We start from the raw sequence: 21,399 nt of genomic DNA, 5'->3' as shown, positions 1-21,399 counted from the left end.
CAAGAACAAAGCCCTTCCCGGATGAAAAGTAAAAGAAAATGGTGCTAACATAAAGTTGAATAGGTCCAGGGCAAAAAAAGAATCCAGAACTATACTCGGGGGCAACAAAAGACAAAATGCACCCAAATCTCAACTCTACAGAAAGGAATAAAACTAGGGCTATTTCATTAAACGTTTATTTTTTTCTTTTTTCCGGAAAATAAACTTTACTATTTATCTGAAATGGGTTAGGGCTGATTGATGGAGGAGAAGGTAGGGAGTACAGGAAGAAATTCAGTATTAAAATAAGATTTTGATTAACTGCCCCCCCCATCTAATTCATAGCCTCAAATAACTAAACTGCTTTTCAAGTTCTAACTTCTCTAGAGAGAAACAAATTACAGCTCGAGCTGATATTGGGGAGTTATGCATTTTTTAATGCACACATTCTGGATTATGTTAGGTGATGGCCTGGGACGAGTGAAGGCCATCACAAGTACAGTCCTGCATGGAATGGCGTTCACAATAATCACCCAGTTGCTGCATCATCCTGAAACAAGCCATGTTTCCAGCGCGTCCGGCACATCCACTAAGCGGGGAAGTAAGTCCCAGCACTTCTGCAGTAAGTGCTAGTAAGAATGAAAGTCTAGAAGGGCCTTGGAAAAAAAGGATGCTGACCTCCCCTTAACTGATCACCTTATTCCTTCACCAGGATATTTACTTGTTTCCCCCAGACAATAACCTCATTTTGGAAGTGGAAGATAAACACAGTCCAAATGACTCCGAATCCTTAAAGGCTGGGGTTTGGTGGCTGACTCTGGGGCCATCGGATGACACCAAATGATGTCTCCTTGGTCCTCTTTCTTGGGTCCTGTCTGCTCTTTGTGGGTCAGAGGCTACTCTGGAATACGGGCTGAGTGGACAGCAAGTCTGAGAACGGACTATCTTGTGGTTTGGTAGCTTCTGACCTCGAAATACAAGAACACCTTCCTTTGAAAACAGCTGCTTTGCAGAATTTCAAAAAGATGGCTGAGCACTTCTGGGCCTGGAGTCAGCTGGAAGGTGGTTCCTTACATTTACATAAGCCAGCAACACAAAGTACACATGATTTGGGATGAAAGGACAACGAAGTGTCACAGCTAGAAATCTGAGGTTCTTAGAAGGTGGGGAAACATCAAGAGGGGCAAAATAAAGATGCCCCTGGAACAGACACCTACATGAGGTTTATTTTCCTGGGAGAGGGATGCAGACCTTCTACTGGCTCCGTGAAGCGATCTTCAACCAGGAGCTCCTGCAAATTTTGTGGGCTTGTCTCTAGGCAAGCAGTTTTCTGGACTTTGGCATTTTCCACTGAGACTCTAAATATTCTTTGCTGAATTAACAAGAAGTAGCCCAGCAGGGTAATAAGGACAAGGGCTAAGAGTCAGCCTCAGGGCTCTTCTTCAAAGCCCAGCTCTGCCCCCACTACCTGCCGGCTGTCTTAGTCTAGTTAGGAGGCTACAACAAAAAAGCCACTTGATGGCTTATAAACAGCAAACATTTGTTTCTCACAGTTTCAGAGGCTGAGAAGTCCAAGATTAAAATGCCGGCAGATATGGCCCGCTTCTTCACAGATGGCTGCTTTCTCAGCATAACCTCACACGGTGGAAGGGGACTAGGGAGCTTGGTGGGGTCTCTCTTAAAAGGGCACTAATCCCATTCAGGGGGCTCCATCCTCAGGACCTAAGCATCTCCCAAAGGCCCCACTTCCTAATACCATCACATTGGGGGATAGGTTTCAACGTATAAGCTGTGGGAGACACAAACATTCAGACTATAGCAATGGCCCAGAAGTGATGATGATGACGATGATATTGGCGGTAGTGGTGGTGGCAGAAGAGTATATGAACAACTACTGGAGCACCCACCATGCACACCGGGTACTGGTCAAAGCGCTTTCCTTACAAAGGATGCTCCCATTTCCATGCATGCAATAACCCTGAGAACTGGGGGCCATTATCATAAGTGGCTTACCTGAGGTCACAAAAGAGTGAAGTGGTGAGGCCAGACTGAAAGCCAGGCAGGACAGCTCCAGAAACTCTACACCCAGCAGGCCCTGAATCGAGGCTGGACCCTCAGACCAGACATCCCATTCCAGAGAACGGTCCCCTGACATACCCGCCCATTCACTGAGTGACAGATGTGTAAGTGCTGCCTGTGGTGGCCAGAGATACCCAATTCCCCACCCACAGGGGACCTGTGTGTATATGTTACTACCTCTTACAGACTAAAAGGGGAAAATGAGAAGATACGTTTGCATGTGCTCACGATTACATACAGATACTCTAACGTGCATTCCCAGTGGGAAGGATACCACCCCAAAGGGGTGAAAGTTGGTTCTATTACAATGGTTCGTGACCCTGCAAAGGGCCCCGGTACCTAAACAGGTATATAGTGCATCTATGGGATTGACAGTTCATGGGGGTGGCGATTAGGAAAAAGTTATCTAAAAAGGAGCCTGAGTGGAAAAGGTGGCAATAGTGATCAAAAGACTAAGAAATACTACTCCAGAAGGCTCAAGAAAACTAGTCTCAGGGAGCAGAGCAAAAATGGGAGTGAGACTTTGCTGGATCTCTTTTCATATTGTTTTGTTTGTTCAAGCATGTAAACATAGTGCCTCTGTAAAACACAGATACTTTTATGTGGTCTTTAAAGAGAATGCTGACCAAAGCCCTCAAAGGAAGCCTGGACTCTACTGGTGCCCAGCTAAAGGTGGCCGTGTGAATTAAACTTGGCGCTCGTGGTTTCTGGCAGTTTCTGGTGCCCCGCACAGCCCTGCACTACAACACCTGACTCGGGCTCTCCACGGTGCCGGAAGCCAGGCAACCACTTTGCTTGGTTCTCATCAGAACAGAGAATCCCTGCGTGTCACCCTCCATCAGCACCACCGCTGCCAGGGTGGCCGCCAGAAGCCGAGCCCTCCTGGGCCAACACGGCGGCCAGGCACATGGCCGCTGTCAGCAGCAGCCAGGCCATCCGTGGGCTTTGCACGCCTCTCCAGACAGGAGCTGCTTTGTCACAGGCTTTGCCGGAGGCATGGACCGGCCCCAATTACAGATCCCTGACCTGCTGAACAAAGCCAGGCCAGTCACAGATGGCTCTTCCCCCCTCGATTCCTCTCCCACTTCCTGCACATTGGAGGGTGTGGCCCTCTGTCCATTCTTCCCTGGCCTGTTCTCACACTCCGGCACATCCAGCCTCTGGGTAAAGAGCTTTTTAAAAGGACACCCTGGGACCCTCTGCCGATGGCACAACTAGCAAAACTTGGGCTTGCGGTTGGGCCCTGCTATGCTCCACCGAGGATGCATAGCCGGGGACACGCTAACTGGACTTGCCAGCTGTCCCTGGGCCCGGGGCATCGTCCCCTTGTGCAGGTAAATGTCCCGAGGTCCCTGAAAGAAGCTTGGGAAGGAAACCTTGAGCCAGTGCCCTGGGGGCTTTGTCCCCTACTTTGGCTCACATGGAAGAGATGGGGCACACAGGCAAGTGGTCCTCATCGCCAAAGACCAGAAGAGCCCATTTTCTATTCTCCTATGCAGATATATGGTAAAAAATTTGAACCATGTCCTACAAGAAGTCAATTAAATTCACGAAGAAAAACAGCAGCTAACGTTTATCGGGAAGTACTTTGGGCCACGCCCTGTTCTAAAAGTACGATGCGCATTAACTCAATACATTCTCACCACAGCCTCGTGAGGGAAGAGCTGGGATCGTGTCCATTCTGTGGATGGGCAAACCGAGGCACGGCAAGGCTAGTCACTTGCCCAAGGTCACAGGGAAGTACGAACGCTGATATTCAAAGCTCCATTCAACGTGTCTTACAGAGACATGGCAAGTAAGTCCTGAGAACCGGGAACAAGGCAAGGGGAAGATTCAAACTAGGCCCAACTGAGGAAAGAGAATGCCCACGGGCAGGCCACTACCCTGCACACATTTTATGCGGCGGGGCAGCACCTTTGGCTCCACCGCCTGGCAGCCCCAGGAGACCACCCCATGGAGAAATGCACAAGGTGTGGCCAGCTCCTCCCGGTGCACCCGAGTGGCTTCCGAGGGTCAAGGGCAAGCTCTTGCCGGCCGCCTAGCCTCCATGGGCGAGTTTGGGGTTCATTCCAACCTGCCGTGTTCACTCCTGGGGCGGAGGAGAGCAGGCAGCAGGGAATTGAAATTGGGCCATGTCTGGGCCCCGAGGTGAACAGCACATGTACACTCCACTTCTCTGTAGCTGAAAGGCAGCCTCTGTGAGCCACAGATCAGTGCGTTCTCTGGGGCTTTTCCCTACCTTTTTTCCATGTGGAGTATTCTCATCTAACAAAAAAGGTCAAAGTATTCAAGTGGCCAAAATAAAGGCAAGGCTGGAAAAGGCACCACAAGAAACTTCAAGGGAAGCAAGGTTATTACAATCATCACCATTACTATTAATGGAGCGAATATTAATCGTTGAACGTCTTTTAGGAGCCTTATTTCCAAGTGCAGATCTTAATGCATGCTTGGCAGTTTGAGTATCTGAACAGGAGGTGTAGTTTTCATGGGTAAGAAAACAGAGGCCCAGAGAGTTTAAGTAACTGGTCCAAGCAGGGGTCAGAGCAGCTGATAACCAAACAGCTTGCAGCCCCCTGGGTCTGCAGCCTGGAACCCCCATAACTAGGCACCTTCATTAGAACTGAGGGCAGGTCCCAAGGTGAGAAGATATAAAGTGAACTAAACTTAAAACCGCTTTGTAGGACCCCCTGCCCTGCTGTGGGTGTATAAACGGGTACAACCACTTTGGAAAACCATCTGGCAAGGGCTCCACTCCTGACCTGTGTGGGCAGCAAAAGAAGAGTTCAAGAGTGTTCATGGGGCTTCCCTGGTGGCGCAGTGGTTGAGAGTCTGCCTGCCGATGCAGGGGACACGGGTTCGTGCCCCGGTCCGGGAAGATCCCACATGCCGCGGAGCGCCTGGGCCCGTGAGCCATGGCCGCTGAGCCTGCGCCTCTGGAGCCTGTGCTCCGCAACAGGAGAGGCCGCAATAGTGAGAGGCCCACGTACCGCAAAAAAAAAAAAAAAGAGTGTTCATGGAAGGCTTCTTCATAAAATTGGAAACAACCCCAGTGTCCATCAACAGGAACATGGACACAGAGATGGTAGAATGTTTCCCCAGTGGAATAATCCATGACAACAAAACGAATGAACCTCAACTACAGCCACAATATTGCCGGATCTCACAAGCTAGTGGCTGACAGAGGGAAGCCAGACACAAAAGGGCACAGCTCTGCGACTCGTTTCTACAAGAAGGCAAACTGAACCTCTGGGGTTTAGAAAGCAGGGTCATGGCCTCCTTTGTGGAGAAGGCAGAAGATTACATGTCGGGGTGCTCCTGGGGTGCTAACAAGATTCCATGTCACGCATGGTCTGGGTGGTGATTACCTGGGTGGTCCACCTGGTGAAATGCAGAATACACTATTGATTTCTAAGTGTGCCTATATTTCAATATTTAAATATATAGAAACATTCAAACTTATTCAGTGTATTTCAATAAATGATTTTCAAGTATGAAGAATGGGAAAGCAGATTGAAAAACAAACTGGTTTGTGCTCTTCCTACGTGTATAAACACACACACACACACACACACACACACACACACACACACACACACACACACACACACACACACACCCGGCTGCCATCCTTACAAGCCACTGGCAGAGGCTCTGGCCAATCACTGAGACCTCATCCTTCTCCCTAAGACATTTCCAGAAAGGGATGGAGGATCTCCTTTGAGTCCCAGGCCTCATCCCCGTCCCTGGGTGTGCTTGTCCGTGGCTGAGTCTCGAGGCTGCCGGTGTAGGCTCACTACCCCAGAGCCCATGGTGAGATGGCCTGATGACCTGAGAACCCCCAGCTCTTCCGAGAACGCGTCACCTGAGGCACCCGGCAGGAGTGCCCTCCGGGTCCCAGTTCCCCAGTGCCTCTCTGGCCTGCCTGCCCCCCACCCCGCCCCATCCCGGCACTGCACGAACGCTGGTACCTGCTCCATGCAGGCGCCCTGGGCGGTAGAAAGTGGAGCCGCCCTTCAGTTCTAGGCAGGGGAGGGGATCAGAATTCCTTGTGAACTCATCACATTTTGGCTCTTCCAGTTAGGTTTCCAATAACCACACTAGTGGACGGAGGCACAAGGCAACCTTTTAAATTGTGCCTCCCCTGCCCCACCCCCAACATTCCCGCCACGGGGCTCACAGTCTAGTACCTGGGTGTGTCTAAAGCGAGGTAAACCCTTTGTTTCCCACCTCTGCCTCCCTAGTGTCCATTTTCCAAATGCAGCCAGTGATCTCTTCAGAAGGTAAATCGAATCGCGCTGCCCTGCTGCCAGAAACCCACCGACACTGGCCCAGCCTCTGACCTCACAGCCTCTGCCGCCCGCTGCTCCCCAAACACCCTTCCCTCCGATGCTCCCCGAAGCCCCACTCCCTCAGAGCCGGCCTCGCTGTGCACTCAGTCTCAGGGGGCCAACACCACCTCCACCCGGCCATACGCCGGCTCCTGACCTTGTGTGCTTTCCCTCGTGGCTTTTTTTTTTTTTTTTTGCGGTACGCGGGCCTCTCACTGTTGTAGCCTCTCCCGTTGCGGAGCACAGGCTCTGGATGCGCAGGCTCAGCGGCCATGGCTCACGGGCCCAGCCGCTCCGCGGCATGTGGGATCTTCCCGGACCGGGGCACGAACCCGTGTCCCCTGCATTGGCAGGCGGACTCTCAACCACTGCGCCACCAGGGAAGCCCTCCCTCGTGGCTTTTTATCACCACCTGAAATAAGCTGGTTTATTACCTCACATGCTAACGTCTGCCTCGTTTCCCCAAAAAAACACCCCACAAGAGCAAGGACTTTTGACTCGCTCACCAGCGTACCCCCTTAGTCCCAGAAGGGTGCCTGGCACAGAAAAGACAACCAGTTGATGCCTTTGGGTGAGAGGGAGGTAGGCAGGTGGAGGAGGGATGGAGAGGAGGGCTCACAGTTCACAGGATCGGGCTACTGCTAGGAGCTGAGGGTATTTGCCAGGTACGACCCGGGGCTTGAGAACAAGAAACTGGTTACAGAGGAGACAAGGGGACAGAGGAAAAAACAGTGAGTGCGTGCAAAGCACGCATTTCTCAAGAGTGCGCCTGAGTTGGGGCGGGCAGAGGAACACGAGGAGAGGAGTGAGGGTATATTTTGCCCTGAAATATCACTTATTTTGTTAGCTCAAAAAGAGACTTTTGGGGCTTCCCTGGTGGCACAGGGAAGAGAGTCTGCCTGCCAATGCAGCGGACACGGGTTCGTGCCCTGGTCTGGGAAGATCCCACATGCCGCGGAGCGGCTGGGCCCGTGAGCCATGGCCGCTGAGCCTGCGCATCTGGAGCCTGTGCTCCGCAACGGGAGAGGCCACAACAGTGAGAGGCCCGCGTACCGCGAAAAAAAGAGACTTTTGGAAAACGTCTCAAGTCTTTGGAGTGGAGAAAGCAGAAGCTGCATTTTGGAGTTCCAGGAAAAAAGGGGGCCAAGACAGACGGCAGCGTCTGTGTGCAGGAATGCAGCTGGGGAGGAAGAGAGGTGGAGCCAGGTAGGATGCCCAGACCAGACCATGGATCGATCTGATCATTAGCAAAGGGTCGGGGAAAGATAACCAAACACTGGGGCTTCCCGGGATCACAGGTGAGCAGCGTGGTCCACTTCTAGGACGACGTGTTTGCATTCGGGCCCATATCCTCTGGTGACTCTTCTCTTTGCAGCTGCAGAACCTCCCTTTGACCCTCAAAGAACTTAAGCCCAGCTCTCACAAAGCTTCCAAGCAAAGTCCAGTTTGCCAAAAATCCCAAAAGGCAAATGAATGGCTGGTGAGAAATAGCCCCCAACTGGGAAGCACGTCCCACTGGAGCTTGGGCAGCCAGAGCTGTATTTTGTGGGGAGACCTCCTTTGGGGAATTGACGAAAGGGATGGAAAACGACCTAGGATGCCTCCCAAGCAGACTAGAGAAATGGCCCAGGGATTTCCAGTTTACCTGTCAGAAATGCCAGAGAGCTGAGGAGTCTGCGTCCCACATTCACAAAGCCAGCAGTGGAGTCTGAGAATGTTTCGTGAGTGCACAGGCCAGACGGCGTCTGTGAGAGGGATCTGAAACCCCAGCAGCTAGGAGACAATGCTGCACCCCTCTTCCTGGCGGCTACAGCGGTGGTGCAGTTCGGGGCTCACCGCTGGCCATCAGGCCACATGAGCACCTCCCCAGCAGAGGGACCTGGGCTGGGCAGAGCCTTGGGGACAATTCCAGTCAAGCACGGAACATCTAACCAGCAGCCACATTGCTGCCTTTTGGGGACCACACGGGTGGAGATTATTCCCCTGCCCTGTCATGCTCTGGGCCCAGGAACGTGAAGCCCCCAAATTGAGAAGACTGCATACAGCACATGGGACGGGGCGGTGCTTGTTCTGAATTCTCAGATTCCTTCATGTCATTTCTCCCGTACATCAGGGGAGACGGGTCCTGGGCCTGCCACGCTGTATAACTCCAAGGGCCCCCGTTCACAGAGGGTACAATCAAATACAATGTGAACAGCACCCCCTGGAGTTGTGAGGGTGATCAAGTAATTCTGGCAAGTGCTACCTCCCCCTCGTTTCAGAGATTGAGAATGTCCACTAGCTCAGTAAAGGCTCTGAGAAGTCCTATAGTAAACAAGGTTTTTAAAAACTTGGTTTTATCAAGTATTTTTTGCTTTCTCAGCCACAGAACCCGCATTGCAGAGAATACCTCCTAAAATCCCAGGGAACTGGGCTTATGGAGAACGTACTTAAGAAAAGCCTCCACCAGTAGAAGCAATTTCACTATCTCGGTTCTCAGAGACAGCCTTAGAGCTGACTCGTGTTACTGACCCTCTGGGAGATCGCCCTCACCACGACCTTGAACCTGCCTGTGTTCAGAAAGACACTTAGGAGGCCCCAAAGGGTCTCCATTCTCCACTGCTTTCTCCGTAACACAAACTTCTGTCTGGGGCTACCACAGATACTTAAAGGTTACTCATGACCATGTGAGGCCCACTTGGAATCTGATGTACCACGGAGAACCAGGGATGGACTCCCACTCTCCACCCGAGATGCTCACCACTGGTCTACGATGTGGGATGATGGACAGGGTGAGCGGGAGGGACTGGCACATTTCTCACTCTAGACACTAAACCAGCGCCGGACAGAGTCCACGGGGGAGAGTGCCAGTCCCTGCTCTGCCATCATTTATTTATGAAGCACCTCTGCCCTGCTCCAGCCCCTAAGCGCACACGTGGAGAGAGGTTCCGGTTACAGCCCCATTCCATTTACCCTCTCACTCGGGTAAGGCATTCTGCATTAGTTGAATTTTCTACATGATAGCCCCCTTTCAGGTAAGCACCAAAACTTTATCTTCACCATTTTGGGTGTAAATTGTTCAAAAGTGGATGACACCTTGGTCTCTCTTTTAAAATGGAGCACAGCGCCCCGAACTCAACCTGTGTTTGATTATTCAGGACAGATCAATTATTAACTCAGCAATACCTTGAGGTCAGCCCTGTAAGGCACGCGGGGCAGTCTGACCCTATACTAAGTGGCTCTAAGCATCTTTGCTGGATGCATTTGGGGGAAGTTTTTGAAAGACTGTTTTACTAGAGAGAGGACATGGAAACTACAAGAAGTCACTGAACCCCCAGATAACCCGGATCGTCAAAACTTTGCATAAAGGAAAAGTCAATGGTCCCCGAGTGAGCACCAAAGGATTCCTGCCGCTGGAGTGTCTGATAACCAGCACCTGGTCTTTGTGATAACTACTGTGGCTATTCTGAAGCTTTCTGCCTTACTTCCTACTTCTTGGCTGGGTTCCTGAGAGGACATTTTCCTAAATAATTGAGGTTTCAGGGTATATCAGATGCTACTGCCGGTAGAGTGGGAGGCCGGAGCTGTGGATGGCCGCCAGCGGTATAGGCTTTCCTTCTCCCATTCAGAAATTCAAACCACCTGTCTTCCTTCTTCTGGCGCCCCCAGGGGAAGGCTGCTCTGCCTGCCCCGCCCTCTCTGTCCTTCACCCGCACCTGGCTGACCCCAGGTGAGTCCTGCCAACACAACTGGCCCTTCCTCCCTGCGATCACAGACCAATGTCACACACACGGCCACTCCAACAAGACTACCGTCCAGCTGGGCCCCCGCCAACAGACTCAGGCGCCTACAGACACACGAAGCTGCCTCTGCCTCTTTTCATTGGTCCAGCCACCCCATCAGCTGGGCTCACCACAACGGAAGCCCGCTGCTTCCCTCCCATCAATGCGCGGCTCTGTTCCACTGGCACAGGGCAGAGATATGCCCGCAGCCTGCCCGCAAGCCTCCATTCATGCTCCCTTCCGAGAGAGCCACTTTTCAACGAGATTTCTCCTTCCCCCGGCCCCCTCCCCCTCCCCCAAACACACAAAAGAGGGCTATAAAGTGGGATTTTTTTTTTTTCTTTCCGGGAATAAAAGGTTAGCTTTCCTTCCTGTTTCCCTATCCTTGGTCTAAATGTGGCAAGTGGAAAGAGTGGAAGCAGTTAAACTGACCCAGTTCGTGACCCGGGGGACACCCCTAGGGCCGGAAGTGCCCTCCTTTGCTCTTTCTGTTGCAATGGTTGTAGGGGAGCAACGAAAGCTCCTACCACCCAGCCCAGAACTCCTGCTTGGAGGTGATTCTCGCACAGAGTTGGGTGAGGCCTTAAAGGTTATCTTATTCAACTCCCTCAGATTAAGGAGGGGGACACTGAGGCCCAAACAGGTGAAGGAAGATACCCAGGCCGTGCAGTAAACTTGCTGGGGAGATGCTTCGGGGCACCGAACTCACGGGCCGTGAGAAAAACAAGCATCTTACCGTCATCCAGGTAGGTCTGGTCCAAGTTCTGCTCCTGTTTAATGGTCACGCCCGCGGGTAATACTTCCTTTTGGTCACTGACCGGAGGTCCGTTTTTGGCGGCTCTTTGGCTTGTGGCATTCTGCTGCTGAATGACCGTCGGGTAGGAGCCCGGGCTCAGCCTCTGACCTTGACTGACAGGGGGTGGGCCGGGCCTGGTGGTGCCGGGCGCGAAGTTCTCGCAGTACACGATGTGCTGGAACTCCTGGTGGCTTCCGCAGCGCAGCTGCTGGTTGGTGGGCGAGTAGTGGATCACCGGTGAGGCCTGCTGGTTGGCTGGACTGGAGTGGAGCAGGGCCGAGCTCTGGCCCTGGGAGCCAGCATGCACTAGCACGGAGCGGTGGGCATCCGCGAGGGACAGGGGGGCGGCCATGAGGGCCGGCTGCTGGTAGCCCAGCAGGCTGGGGCTCAGGCTCTTGCTCCGCTGGTAGAGGACGGCCGCTGGGTTCTGCTGCTGGTAGCGGGTGTCGGGGGATGAGAGCCCTGAGCGGAATTGCTGGCAGGGAGCCATGGTGGCCACGAGGCAGGAGGGGGACTCGGCCACCATTGGGTGCTGTGGGTAGTAAGGCTGGCTCCCCAGGCCCCCGTGGGCAGGGCTGCAGATCAAGGTGGGGTCGTATTCATCAGTGGGCTCCGTCTTGATGGCTGGGACTGAGAGAAGAGAAAAGCACACGGGGTGCACCATTCTTAGTGCCACAGGGGTGCACAGAGGATTAGAAGACAGCGGTTAGGAACACGGCCTTAGGAGTCCACAAGGGTGGGATCAAAGATCTAGGCTCTGTCACTTATTAGCCTTGGGCAAGAGGCTCCCTGTGCAATTGTCTTAGGTTAGAAATTTTACCCTGGGTGATGATCTTGAACTATAGGTCTTTCTGACAGTGGAAAAGTGGCTGGTGGGTCTGTGTCAGTCCTTGTGCAGCCTTTTTGCCCAGGGGGAGAGCTCGGGGAAGAATGCTTGATGTAAAATTATGCCTCCGCCGCCTCCTCCTGCTCTGGCAGCTCCAGCCCCCTCCCCTGCTTGCTGTCCTTCATCATACTCACCACGAGCTGAAGTATCTGTGCACTTTACGTGCTCACTTATTATCCGAAACCCCCCACTAGAATGTCAGCTCCTCAAAGGGAGGATTTTTTTTTCAGTGCTGGATCCCCAGCACCTAAAACCGTACCTGGCACTTAATCGGCACTTAATCGGCACTCAGATATTTTCTGGACAAAGGAATGACCAAACGGTGACTGTCGGCCTCCTTAGTTTTGTAGTACTTTGGGGGAATGAGGCCTGCTGGCCTGGGCCTCAGTCTCCCCATCTGTTAGCTGGCAGGAACAATCATACCTACCCCATGGGGTTGTGGGCAAGATTAAACGAGATATGTATGCACAGTGGCTGCATACAGTAAGTGCTCAATGTTTGCTGTTGTTGCTACTATCACTATTACTACTGTGAGTGTTGGTGAGGTCACCGTTCCTCTCTCCCCGCCCAGGACAGTCACCAGAATTCGTACTTCTCCGACATCCTTTACCAAAGCATCACCAGGCCCAGGAACTGAGGAATCAGTTTTCTTTTCACTGGAGTAAATGAATTGGTGACAGGACCATAATAAAATTGTGGGGGGAGCTCCCAAATGCTGGGGCCTGGAGGGGGCAAAGGAGTTTCAGCATCTACAGCAAAAAACGCAGCTTTGACTCCAACTTCTCAGGAAGCCACTCAAAGACCGTCTCCAGGTACCTGGGCCTCGAGTTCTCACTCGAGCCAAGTTCAGGCAGGTGAGTGCTGATGCCCAGACCCAGAGAGGCCTCATCGCCACGCAGGAGGGGCGACAGCACGTGACACATAATTGAAAACCTCTATGTTACAAAGGATCGTTGAAGTGCGGTCTAGAGCCCTCCCAGAGATTCTCCCCCAGTTCCGGGTCCCATTAGGCCTCTGCCACTCAGGGCATGGTACACAGTCGTGGGACAATGGAACACTCACCGTGCCACACAAACCTGTGGACGCACGCATCCCACCCAAGCCAGGCCCTCACTTTTGTGCTGCCGGCAGCCCAGAGGCTCCATGTGAAACTGTCACAGGTTGGAAATTACACCCTGGCTGACATTCTCAGATTGTAGACTTCCTGGAAAGGCTGCTGACAGGCCTGTCTCAGCCTTGGGAAGTTTGTAGCCTCTTTCTGCAGCCCTAACCACAACCCAACATATCAGTAATATCAGTATTACTTATGATCTGAATCCCCTTCCATCAGTATTATCTTTCATCTGCATCCCCTGTTAGAACATCGGCTCCAGGAGGGCAGGGACTTTTGTTGTGTTCACTCTTGTGTCTCCAAGCTAAAACAGTGCCTGACACTCAGGTATTTTCTGGACAAATGAATGAATGCAAAATGGCTCTCGTCGTCCTTCTCAGGACTGTAGTGCTTTGTGAGAATGAGGCCTCCTGGCCTGGTTATCCGCCCGGCAACTCCATTTGGCCACCAGGTGACCACCTGATGTGGGGTCCCTAAGATTCCACATTTTAGGGCATATTCACCTTCTACTCCTATTGTGATCAAATCTAAACCAGGGATAGGAGTCATCAGTTTTGCCACCTTCTGGTGAACAAGTCTACATGTGCCCCATTATTATTCTGCCCTCGCAAGAAAATATTAATAACAACAATAGTTAATATTGTTGATGTGTGCCATCCTAAGCACTTTATGTGCATTTGATTTATATAACTCTTATAAGGAAGGTGCCATTTGACAGATGAGGAAACTGAGGCTCAGAGAGGTTGAGTCACCTGCCCTAGGTGACCCAGCAGATCGCGTGCATCCTCACCCAGAGGCCGATGCTGCCTCCACACACAGGGGGCCTGCGGAGAGAACTTCTTACCTGGATGGTAGGTAAAGTGCTGAGGCTGACTTCGTTTTCTTTTCCCGTTAATGACATAGAAGTTCACCTTCACTGATGTCCGAATGTGCTTGTTCCGATACTCAGGGATCTCAACGAAAAGCATGTTCTGAAAGAAAGGAGTTGTCAATAATTTAACTGCAACCACATCTAAGTTGCCATCCAAGGTCCTAAGCACAGTGAACCAGCCCATCTAGAAGGACTCGTGGTGGTGGGGGGATAAATTGGGAGTATGGGATTAACAGATGCACACTACCACATATTCAGTATAAAACAGATAAACAACAAGGAATTACTGTATAGCCCAGGGAACTATATTCAATATCTTGTAATAACCTATAATGGAAAAGAATTTTTAAAAGAAGAATATTGATATATACATATACATAACCGAGTCACTTTGTTGTACAACGGAAACACACGCAATATTGTAAATCAATTATATAAATAAAAATAATAAAATAAAATAAAAATAAAGAAAATAAAAATAAAGAAATATAGAAATAATATTAATAATAAAAATAAAGAAATAAATAAAAGTAAAAGGACTCGTGACACGTTCCGTACATTTACAGGCAAAATTCTAATTAAGGGGAAGCTGACTTTTCAGCTGCAGCGAAGAAAGACTTACCACTTACTCTATCAAGGTATATGAAGATGTCACTGCTACAAATCAAAAGGGCGTGGTGCTCAATAAACGTGTAATTCATTCATCAATTCAATACCCACTGAGTGCCTTTTAGGTCCAAAGCACTGGGACTTTGATGAAGGAAGGGGAAAGAAGAGGGAAAGAGAGCACGAGGGAGGTGGGGGAGGGGAGGACAGGGCGTCCGGTCGTCGCATCCGCGTGCTTACAGGCTGGCTCTTGTCTTTATCCACCGTGGCCTCCATCTCCCAAATCTGCTGCCCATCTGGAAAAATTTTAAAATGACAGACTTTGAAGGAACTATTAGCAACTGAGAATTTAAGACAAAAACTCACCAACTTATATATATCTTGGCTTACGTGTTAGACGATTTCAATAAAGTACACCTGTGCGTTTGCATTATGGATGCATATATGTACATATATGTATTTTTATTTCTATAAATGCATATTTGTTTTTGCAAAGAGAAGGCACCTCAACAACAGAAAACTGGGCAACAATACAAGATAAGGGAAAAAACAGAAATTGCCCATCGTCCCAATACCGCTATCTTTTTTCTCTATATTTGAATGGCTACATATCTTTCTTTCTTTTAAAAAAAAAACCAAGTATTGTTATACGCTTTACTTGCTAATACGCTTTGTTCAACCAAAGACTATTTCCAAAACACTCTGCATATGCCAAGACTGTCACAGGGGCCCCATTACAGATCCCTGGCTGTCCCAGACATGACTTCTTCATTGTCTGAGAACACAGGTGGCTCACATATTCTGTCCTAAGAGGCTTAAACAATGTCCTGGCTCGTGAGGCCTTGGAGTGAGTGGAAACACAGGCACCCATCCTTCACCTTTCAGTCAACAGAGAGCCTGGCTCTCATGTGACTCATTACAACAGGCGCTGAGAGGTTTGCTCAGGGGTAAACCCTCCTCCCCTGGAGCAGGGCACTGGTTCCCCAGTTCGGGGCCAACAAGTTGGGCCAAACAAAACTCTGCATTTGCAAATAATAGATTTTTTTTGCTGACCACCTACATCGGCCAGTGGCAGTTTTCAGCTGAAACAAATCATTTCCACAAGTCTTTCCAGGGTGTTTTGTGGAACACTCGCTCTGAAGAATATTAAATGGGTTTATGACAAAGGGAAGCAAGTTCTACCAGCTAGTAAGAATTTGGAGAAGGCGGAGTCAGAGTCAAGTGGGTTTCTTTACTGCAGGATTTCTCAGAGCCTTTAATCTGCTCAGGTGCAGCATTAACTCTCCAAGGTGGGCTGCCTATGCATCATGTCCTGACACTTAGCCAAAGCGTCCCGCCTCTTTGTAAGCACTATTAGCAGCCTCTGCGACAGGTTAGCTTTGAACCCATATAGTCTCGGCTCTTAAGCGTCACCCAAAGAAATCGGGTTTCTAAGCATTATTTGAACTTGTATAGGACATATTTCCCCAAATAATAACTAATAAAAGATCTTGTGATTGCTACCAGAGCTAATGCAATCTAGATGATCTGAAGAAAGAACAAGCGCTGAGCCAGTTGGAGCCTTCCCCAACAAGTCAGTCTGCAAGTCTTGGCCTTACAGTTCTACTCACTGCAATCCCTGAAATGACTAAGGAAGACACAGCTTTACGTCCAAAGGGAAGAGGAAAACATGGTTAGTGTACCACCTCTCGCTATGGTGTGAGATCCCTGAGGGAGGGACCAAGTTATAGCTGCCACGGTCTCCCCAACACCCAACATACTGTAGGTGCCGAGTAAACATCTCACGTCTGAGCATACAAAAGTGTCAGCAGCTCCAAAGGCTGCTCATGGGGCCAGGATGAAGCCAGGAGCTGACACCAGCCACTGCTCAGAAGGAAGCAAGAAAGGATAGACGGATAGATGTCAAGGAATTTGAAGTTCAGTCATCAAGATAGGGTATTTCCAGTGTGTAAAGCCCGGGACAGAACTCTTCAGAGAAAACCCTCATTTCTTTATCAAAGACAGGTCAAAGGTCATCCAACAGAGACGGTACGAGCTAGGCACAGGTCCTCATCAAAAAACCACGTCTCGGGCTTCCCTGGTGGCGCAGTGGTTGAGAGCCCGCCTGTCGATGCAGGGGACACGGGTTCGTGCCCCGGTCCAGGAAGATCCCACATGCCATGGAGTGGCTGGGCCCGTGAGCCATGGCCACTGAGGCTGTGTGTCCGGAGCCTGTGCTCCGCAACGGGAGAGGCCACAACAGTGAGAGGCCCACATACCGCAAAAAACAAACAAAAAAAAACCCACATCTCTATTCACTAACTGCAGTGCAAGCTCTAAGTCAGAAGATCAAGTAATAAATTAATTGAGGAAATGAACAGCATGTCGACGTCTGGTGTGTCACCCTCCCCCTAGCCTTTCAGTGGCTGAACTGAGTTCTGCCACTGATGGTACCATGGCTCTTTGGGTTTGGTTCATTACCATGTATGCGCATCACTCACTTAGAAAAGAAAGGCCCATTTTCATGTCTCAAAATTGGGAGGAGAGAGCGAGAAGTACCCAGAAACGTGATTGGGAAGTATTGAGCTGGGTCCATAAAGCTGCCACCCAGCTCTCTTCCTTGACTCACGCCAATAAGCGGGAGATGAAGCATAGAAAATACAAAATGACGGTGCGATGAAAAGGGTGTCACCGTGAGGAGAGTCCTCAAAGTCCCTTCCCCTGGTCTAAGGACCCGAGAGAAATGGAAAGGAGCCCTTCTCCCCAAATTTCACACTTGTCTCCATCTCCGGTGAGCGTACATAATACCCAAAACGCCACGCAGCAACAGCCATAGAATTCTAGGGTACAGGTGCTAGACAGTAGCCTTAAAAATTAGCCAGCCGAACACCATCAGATAGGGAAACTGAGGCCCAGAGAAGGAAGGGGGGGTGTCCAAAGACATGCAGTAGACAGTTATTAAACCAACAACTGGCACAGTCCAATAACAAAGGGAATGCTTTCAAGGAAAGAAGCTGAAGGTTACTAAGCAGAGAGAAGATGCCAGCTTTCTGGGAGGCTGGAGAAAGGTCCTACATAGGGACGATCTTTTTATGTCGCATCCACCGCATAGGTTCACGCACATCTTCTCAAACCTTTCCCTGCTTCCCCTGTGCCTCCAGAAATACCATCTAAAATCCCACGGCGGCCTTGAAGGCCCTGCCCCACCTTGCTCCTGCCTCCATTCCAGCCTCTTGGGGCACCATTCTCACCCCTCCTACTACTTTTTTTAAAAGCCAACTGGCCTCACCCCAGAGCTCTGGCTTGTTTTGTGGCCTACAGTGTGGCTTAGCAGCTTTTTAATTAGCTGCTGCCATTTCAAAATGAGATTTCACCAGAAAATGACGTTTTTGCTCCTGAAAAAAAAAAAAAGAAAATTCAGATGGTCTGGCCACTCTGGGCACCCCCGACAGGAACTGGACCACGGCGGCCTCTCCGGATGGTGCTGCAGGTGCCACCTCACCACAGCCCCCTGCCCTGGCCCGCACATCTCCCATCTACCTTCCAGGCCCTACCTTAGTGGACCTTTGAGAGACAGGTACCTCTCCCCACACCGTGACGAGGGGAACTTGTCAGGGCTCTGCAGAAAGGCCCTCCACTGGGATGTGCCTGAGGTTTTCTCAGGACTGTACGACATTTTGGCCAGAAGAAGCCACCGCCCAATATCATCTCAGGCAGCGTCCCACTCTGCTCCTGTTTACCGCCACCCCCCCCCAAAAAAAAACAAAGACAGACCCCCAGCCCTTTCCTATCTGTCAGGACAGGAAAACTCGCTTCCCTTCCTCCTGGACCACAGGCCCCTTGCTCCAAGGATCTGACCTTCTCTTTGCTTCAAAACCAGAACCACGTGCCCAGGAGGCCCTTGGCCACCACAACGCCCAACAAGGGCCCCGGTGTGTCGACACGGGGCTCCCAGCATGGGCCGCAGAGGGTCATCCCTCCACCCGCTCACTAAGAAGCCCTCCCACCGCCATCCCCCGAGCCCCAGCCTGGCAGCCAGGCGGCCACACCCCAAGCTCCAGATGTCTGCCCAGGAAAGCAGCCTGTGGGGTTTCGGAGGAAATGCCTACTCACCCAGCGTCCTCCAGCGACACGTGTACTGGAGCCCCCAGCGTTCTCGGGCGTGTTCCGTTGCCGGAACAGACTTCCCCTCTATGGGTCACCAGAATGCTCTCCATTTTATCCTACATACCCCAAACTCCGGAGCGGACAGACCCAGCTTTGAATCCCTCCTTGTGTTGCCCCCAGTTAGCTGTGTGAGCTGGGATAAGATACTCTACCTCTCTTTGTCTCTTATCCAAAATACGGGGATAATCAGAGCACCTACACATCACAGGTTCATTCCAAGAGAAGAGACCCAGACAGAGTATAAACATTCAACAGACATTGGCAAGCATTAGCAGCAGGGCTAGCAGCAACAGATGATATAAATATTGGCTCCTTTATCATTTTTTTGCATTTGTTCCACGATTGAAAAAAAACACAAGCATTTTTCAATCAGAAAATAATAAAAAACATTCTCTGATTGCAGTTATAAATACATTTGCCTGCAGGCATGGGCTGGAGGGAATTTACAAAAGGACAATGTCTGTTACAGGAGACAGGTGGCATGGTGCCTGAGTTTCTTTCCTTTCAAAAATGGGTGTTTACACCATTATCTCAACTTTTTAAAAGCCCCAAGGGCAGCTTCAGGCATCTAGCCTGGCTGTGCCTCTCCCGGCCCTGCACTCCGTTCTGAACAAACCAGCCCTCAACGGGAAGTGACAGCTGCCGTTGCGTCCTTGATGCTACATAGCATATGGTAGACACACCAAGGGGGCTGGTCTCTAAGGGGAGCATGCGGCTTACAAAACACCTCAAGGCCATTCCTGGGCTCTTCTTCCATCCCCCCACCCCACATGAAATCCCAACTCATAGGTCCTGGGTTTCACCAAGAGAACATACTAATCCCATCCTCTGAATGGACCTTCCAGGAGGCAGTGGAATTCACAGTAAATGCTGGCAGGACTCTCTCAGCCTGATGTCACTCTGACTGGGTTCAAGTCCCATCACTGCCATGTACTCGCTGTGTGGCCCTTGAATGGTATCTTAACCTCTGTGCCTCAATTTCCTCATAGGCCAGACAATAAACTTAATTTCTTGACTTCAAAGAGCTGTGGTAAGAATTCAAATAGAAATTGTACGTAAAATCCTTAGCAAAATGCCCAGCCCACAGTGAGCACTGTTATCACTATTATTATTTTAGAATTTGGTATCTTAGGTCCAACTTTAAGGAGAAAGAATTGGCTGGCCATCTCGACCCCAGTATTCTGGTGGGTATCACAGCTTCTCGTTTCAGTTCTTTGCACTACACTTCTCATTGCAAATAAATAAAATGGCCATAGAAAGTATTCATTGATAGGGACAGACTGAATCGATCATGGGCCATCCATACTTGGTATGGTATAGAAATATCTTCAAATAAGGACGGTCATATTTTCTGACCTAGAAATGCATCCCTGCTATATTAAAAAGCAGATTTTTTTTTTCTTATTTCTTTTTTTTTGGCTGCGTTGGGTCTCCGTTGCTGCACGCGGGCTTTCTCTAGTTGCAGTGAGCAGGGGCTACTCTTTGTTGCAGTGCGTGGGCTTCTCATTGCAGTGGCTTCTCCTGTTGTGGAGCACAGGCTCTAGGCATGCAGGCTTCAGTAGTTGAGGCACGTGGGCTCAGTAGTTGTGGCACACTGGCCCTAGGGCACGCGGGCTTCAGTAGTAGTGGCGCACGGACTTAGTTGCTCCGTGGCATGTGGGATCTTCCCGGACCAGGGACTGAACCCATGTTCCCTGCACTGGCAGGCAGATTCTTAACGCTTGGGAAGATTCTTAATCAGGGAAGTCCTAAAAGCAGAATTTTTTAAGTGCAGCAGACTAGTACATGAGGCATGACATCACTTTGTGAGTCTATAAACATCTCTGCTCATGCTTAAGGAACCTGTGCCCCAAGCTGCCTGGATAGTCACAACCCCACGCCTGGGACTGGATGGATGGGGTGAGACCTTCACATCTTCCTTCACATGATTTAAGAAACATGGTAGAATTATGGGCGATTTTAATTGATGTGCATTTTTAAAATAAAGTTTTTCTCTTAAGAAAAAAGTATATTGCAACTGCCTGTTGATTTGTCTGTCTCCCAGGAGCCCCCTGGGGCCACGATCTTAGAGGGACGCTGGGCATGGACCCCCAGTGTGGATTAAGCTCCTACGGCACAGCAGGCCCCCTGCAGGCTGCTGGGGCCTTGACACAAGCCACACATGCCCTCTTGCCCTCAATGGCCCCCAGACAAGGAGGCAGGGCCCTGGGTCCCACCGGAGCTCAAAAGAGAAATGGATTCAAGGTTCCTCACCTCTGCTGGGATGGGGACACTGCCTCCTTCCTCAGCTTCTGACCCTCGACTCAGCTCCGGATACACTGGCCTCCTCTATCCCTCCAACAGCCATGCCTGCCCTTCTCCATACCTCACCAGGACCAGTTCCTCCCCATCCTTCAGGTCTGGCTCAGGGAGGTCCCCCCATCCTCTGTCAGTTTCTTCTCCTACCTTCCACTCTCTGACATCATTTTATCAGCCCACTGGTTTTCCATCTCTCTCTCCTGCTAGGCTGGGGGCTCCCGGAGAGCAGGGCCACATGGCGGTCTTGCTCTTGGCTTTCTCCCCAGCACTACGTGTCTGGCCCTTAATAGATGCTCAATAAACAATGGTGGGGCTTCCCTGGTGGCACAGTGGTTGAGAGTCCGCCTGCCGATGCAAGGGACGCGGGTTCGTGCCCCGGTCCAGGAAGATCCCACATGCCGCAGAGCGGCTGGGCCCGTGAGCCATGGCCGCTGAGCCTGCGTGTCCGGAGCCTGTGCTCCGCAATGGGAGAGGCCACAGCAGTGAGAGGCCCGCGTACCGCAAAAAAAAAAAAAAAAACAATGGTGGACTAAATGAA

At 50.8% G+C, this 21,399-nt stretch overlaps 1 protein-coding gene across 1 annotated transcript in view; it reads right to left on the bottom strand.

The window, feature by feature from the left end:
- The window catches only part of NFATC2 (nuclear factor of activated T cells 2), a 138,585-nt gene that overhangs the window by 29,772 nt on the left and 87,414 nt on the right, over positions 1-21,399 (bottom strand). Inside the window, exons 7-9 of the mRNA XM_060032666.1 lie at positions 14,658-14,713; positions 13,785-13,911; positions 10,884-11,573 (exon numbers count right to left, since the gene is read on the bottom strand). Of these exons, the coding sequence (XP_059888649.1) occupies positions 10,884-11,573; positions 13,785-13,911; positions 14,658-14,713 (873 nt within the window). The remainder of the gene's footprint in view (positions 1-10,883; positions 11,574-13,784; positions 13,912-14,657; positions 14,714-21,399) is intronic.

The sequence above is a fragment of the Delphinus delphis genome, chromosome 15 (genome assembly GCF_949987515.2).
Source record: "Delphinus delphis chromosome 15, mDelDel1.2, whole genome shotgun sequence".
Classification (NCBI taxonomy): Eukaryota; Metazoa; Chordata; class Mammalia; order Artiodactyla; family Delphinidae; genus Delphinus; species Delphinus delphis.
This window is presented reverse-complemented; position numbering and strand designations above follow the sequence as displayed.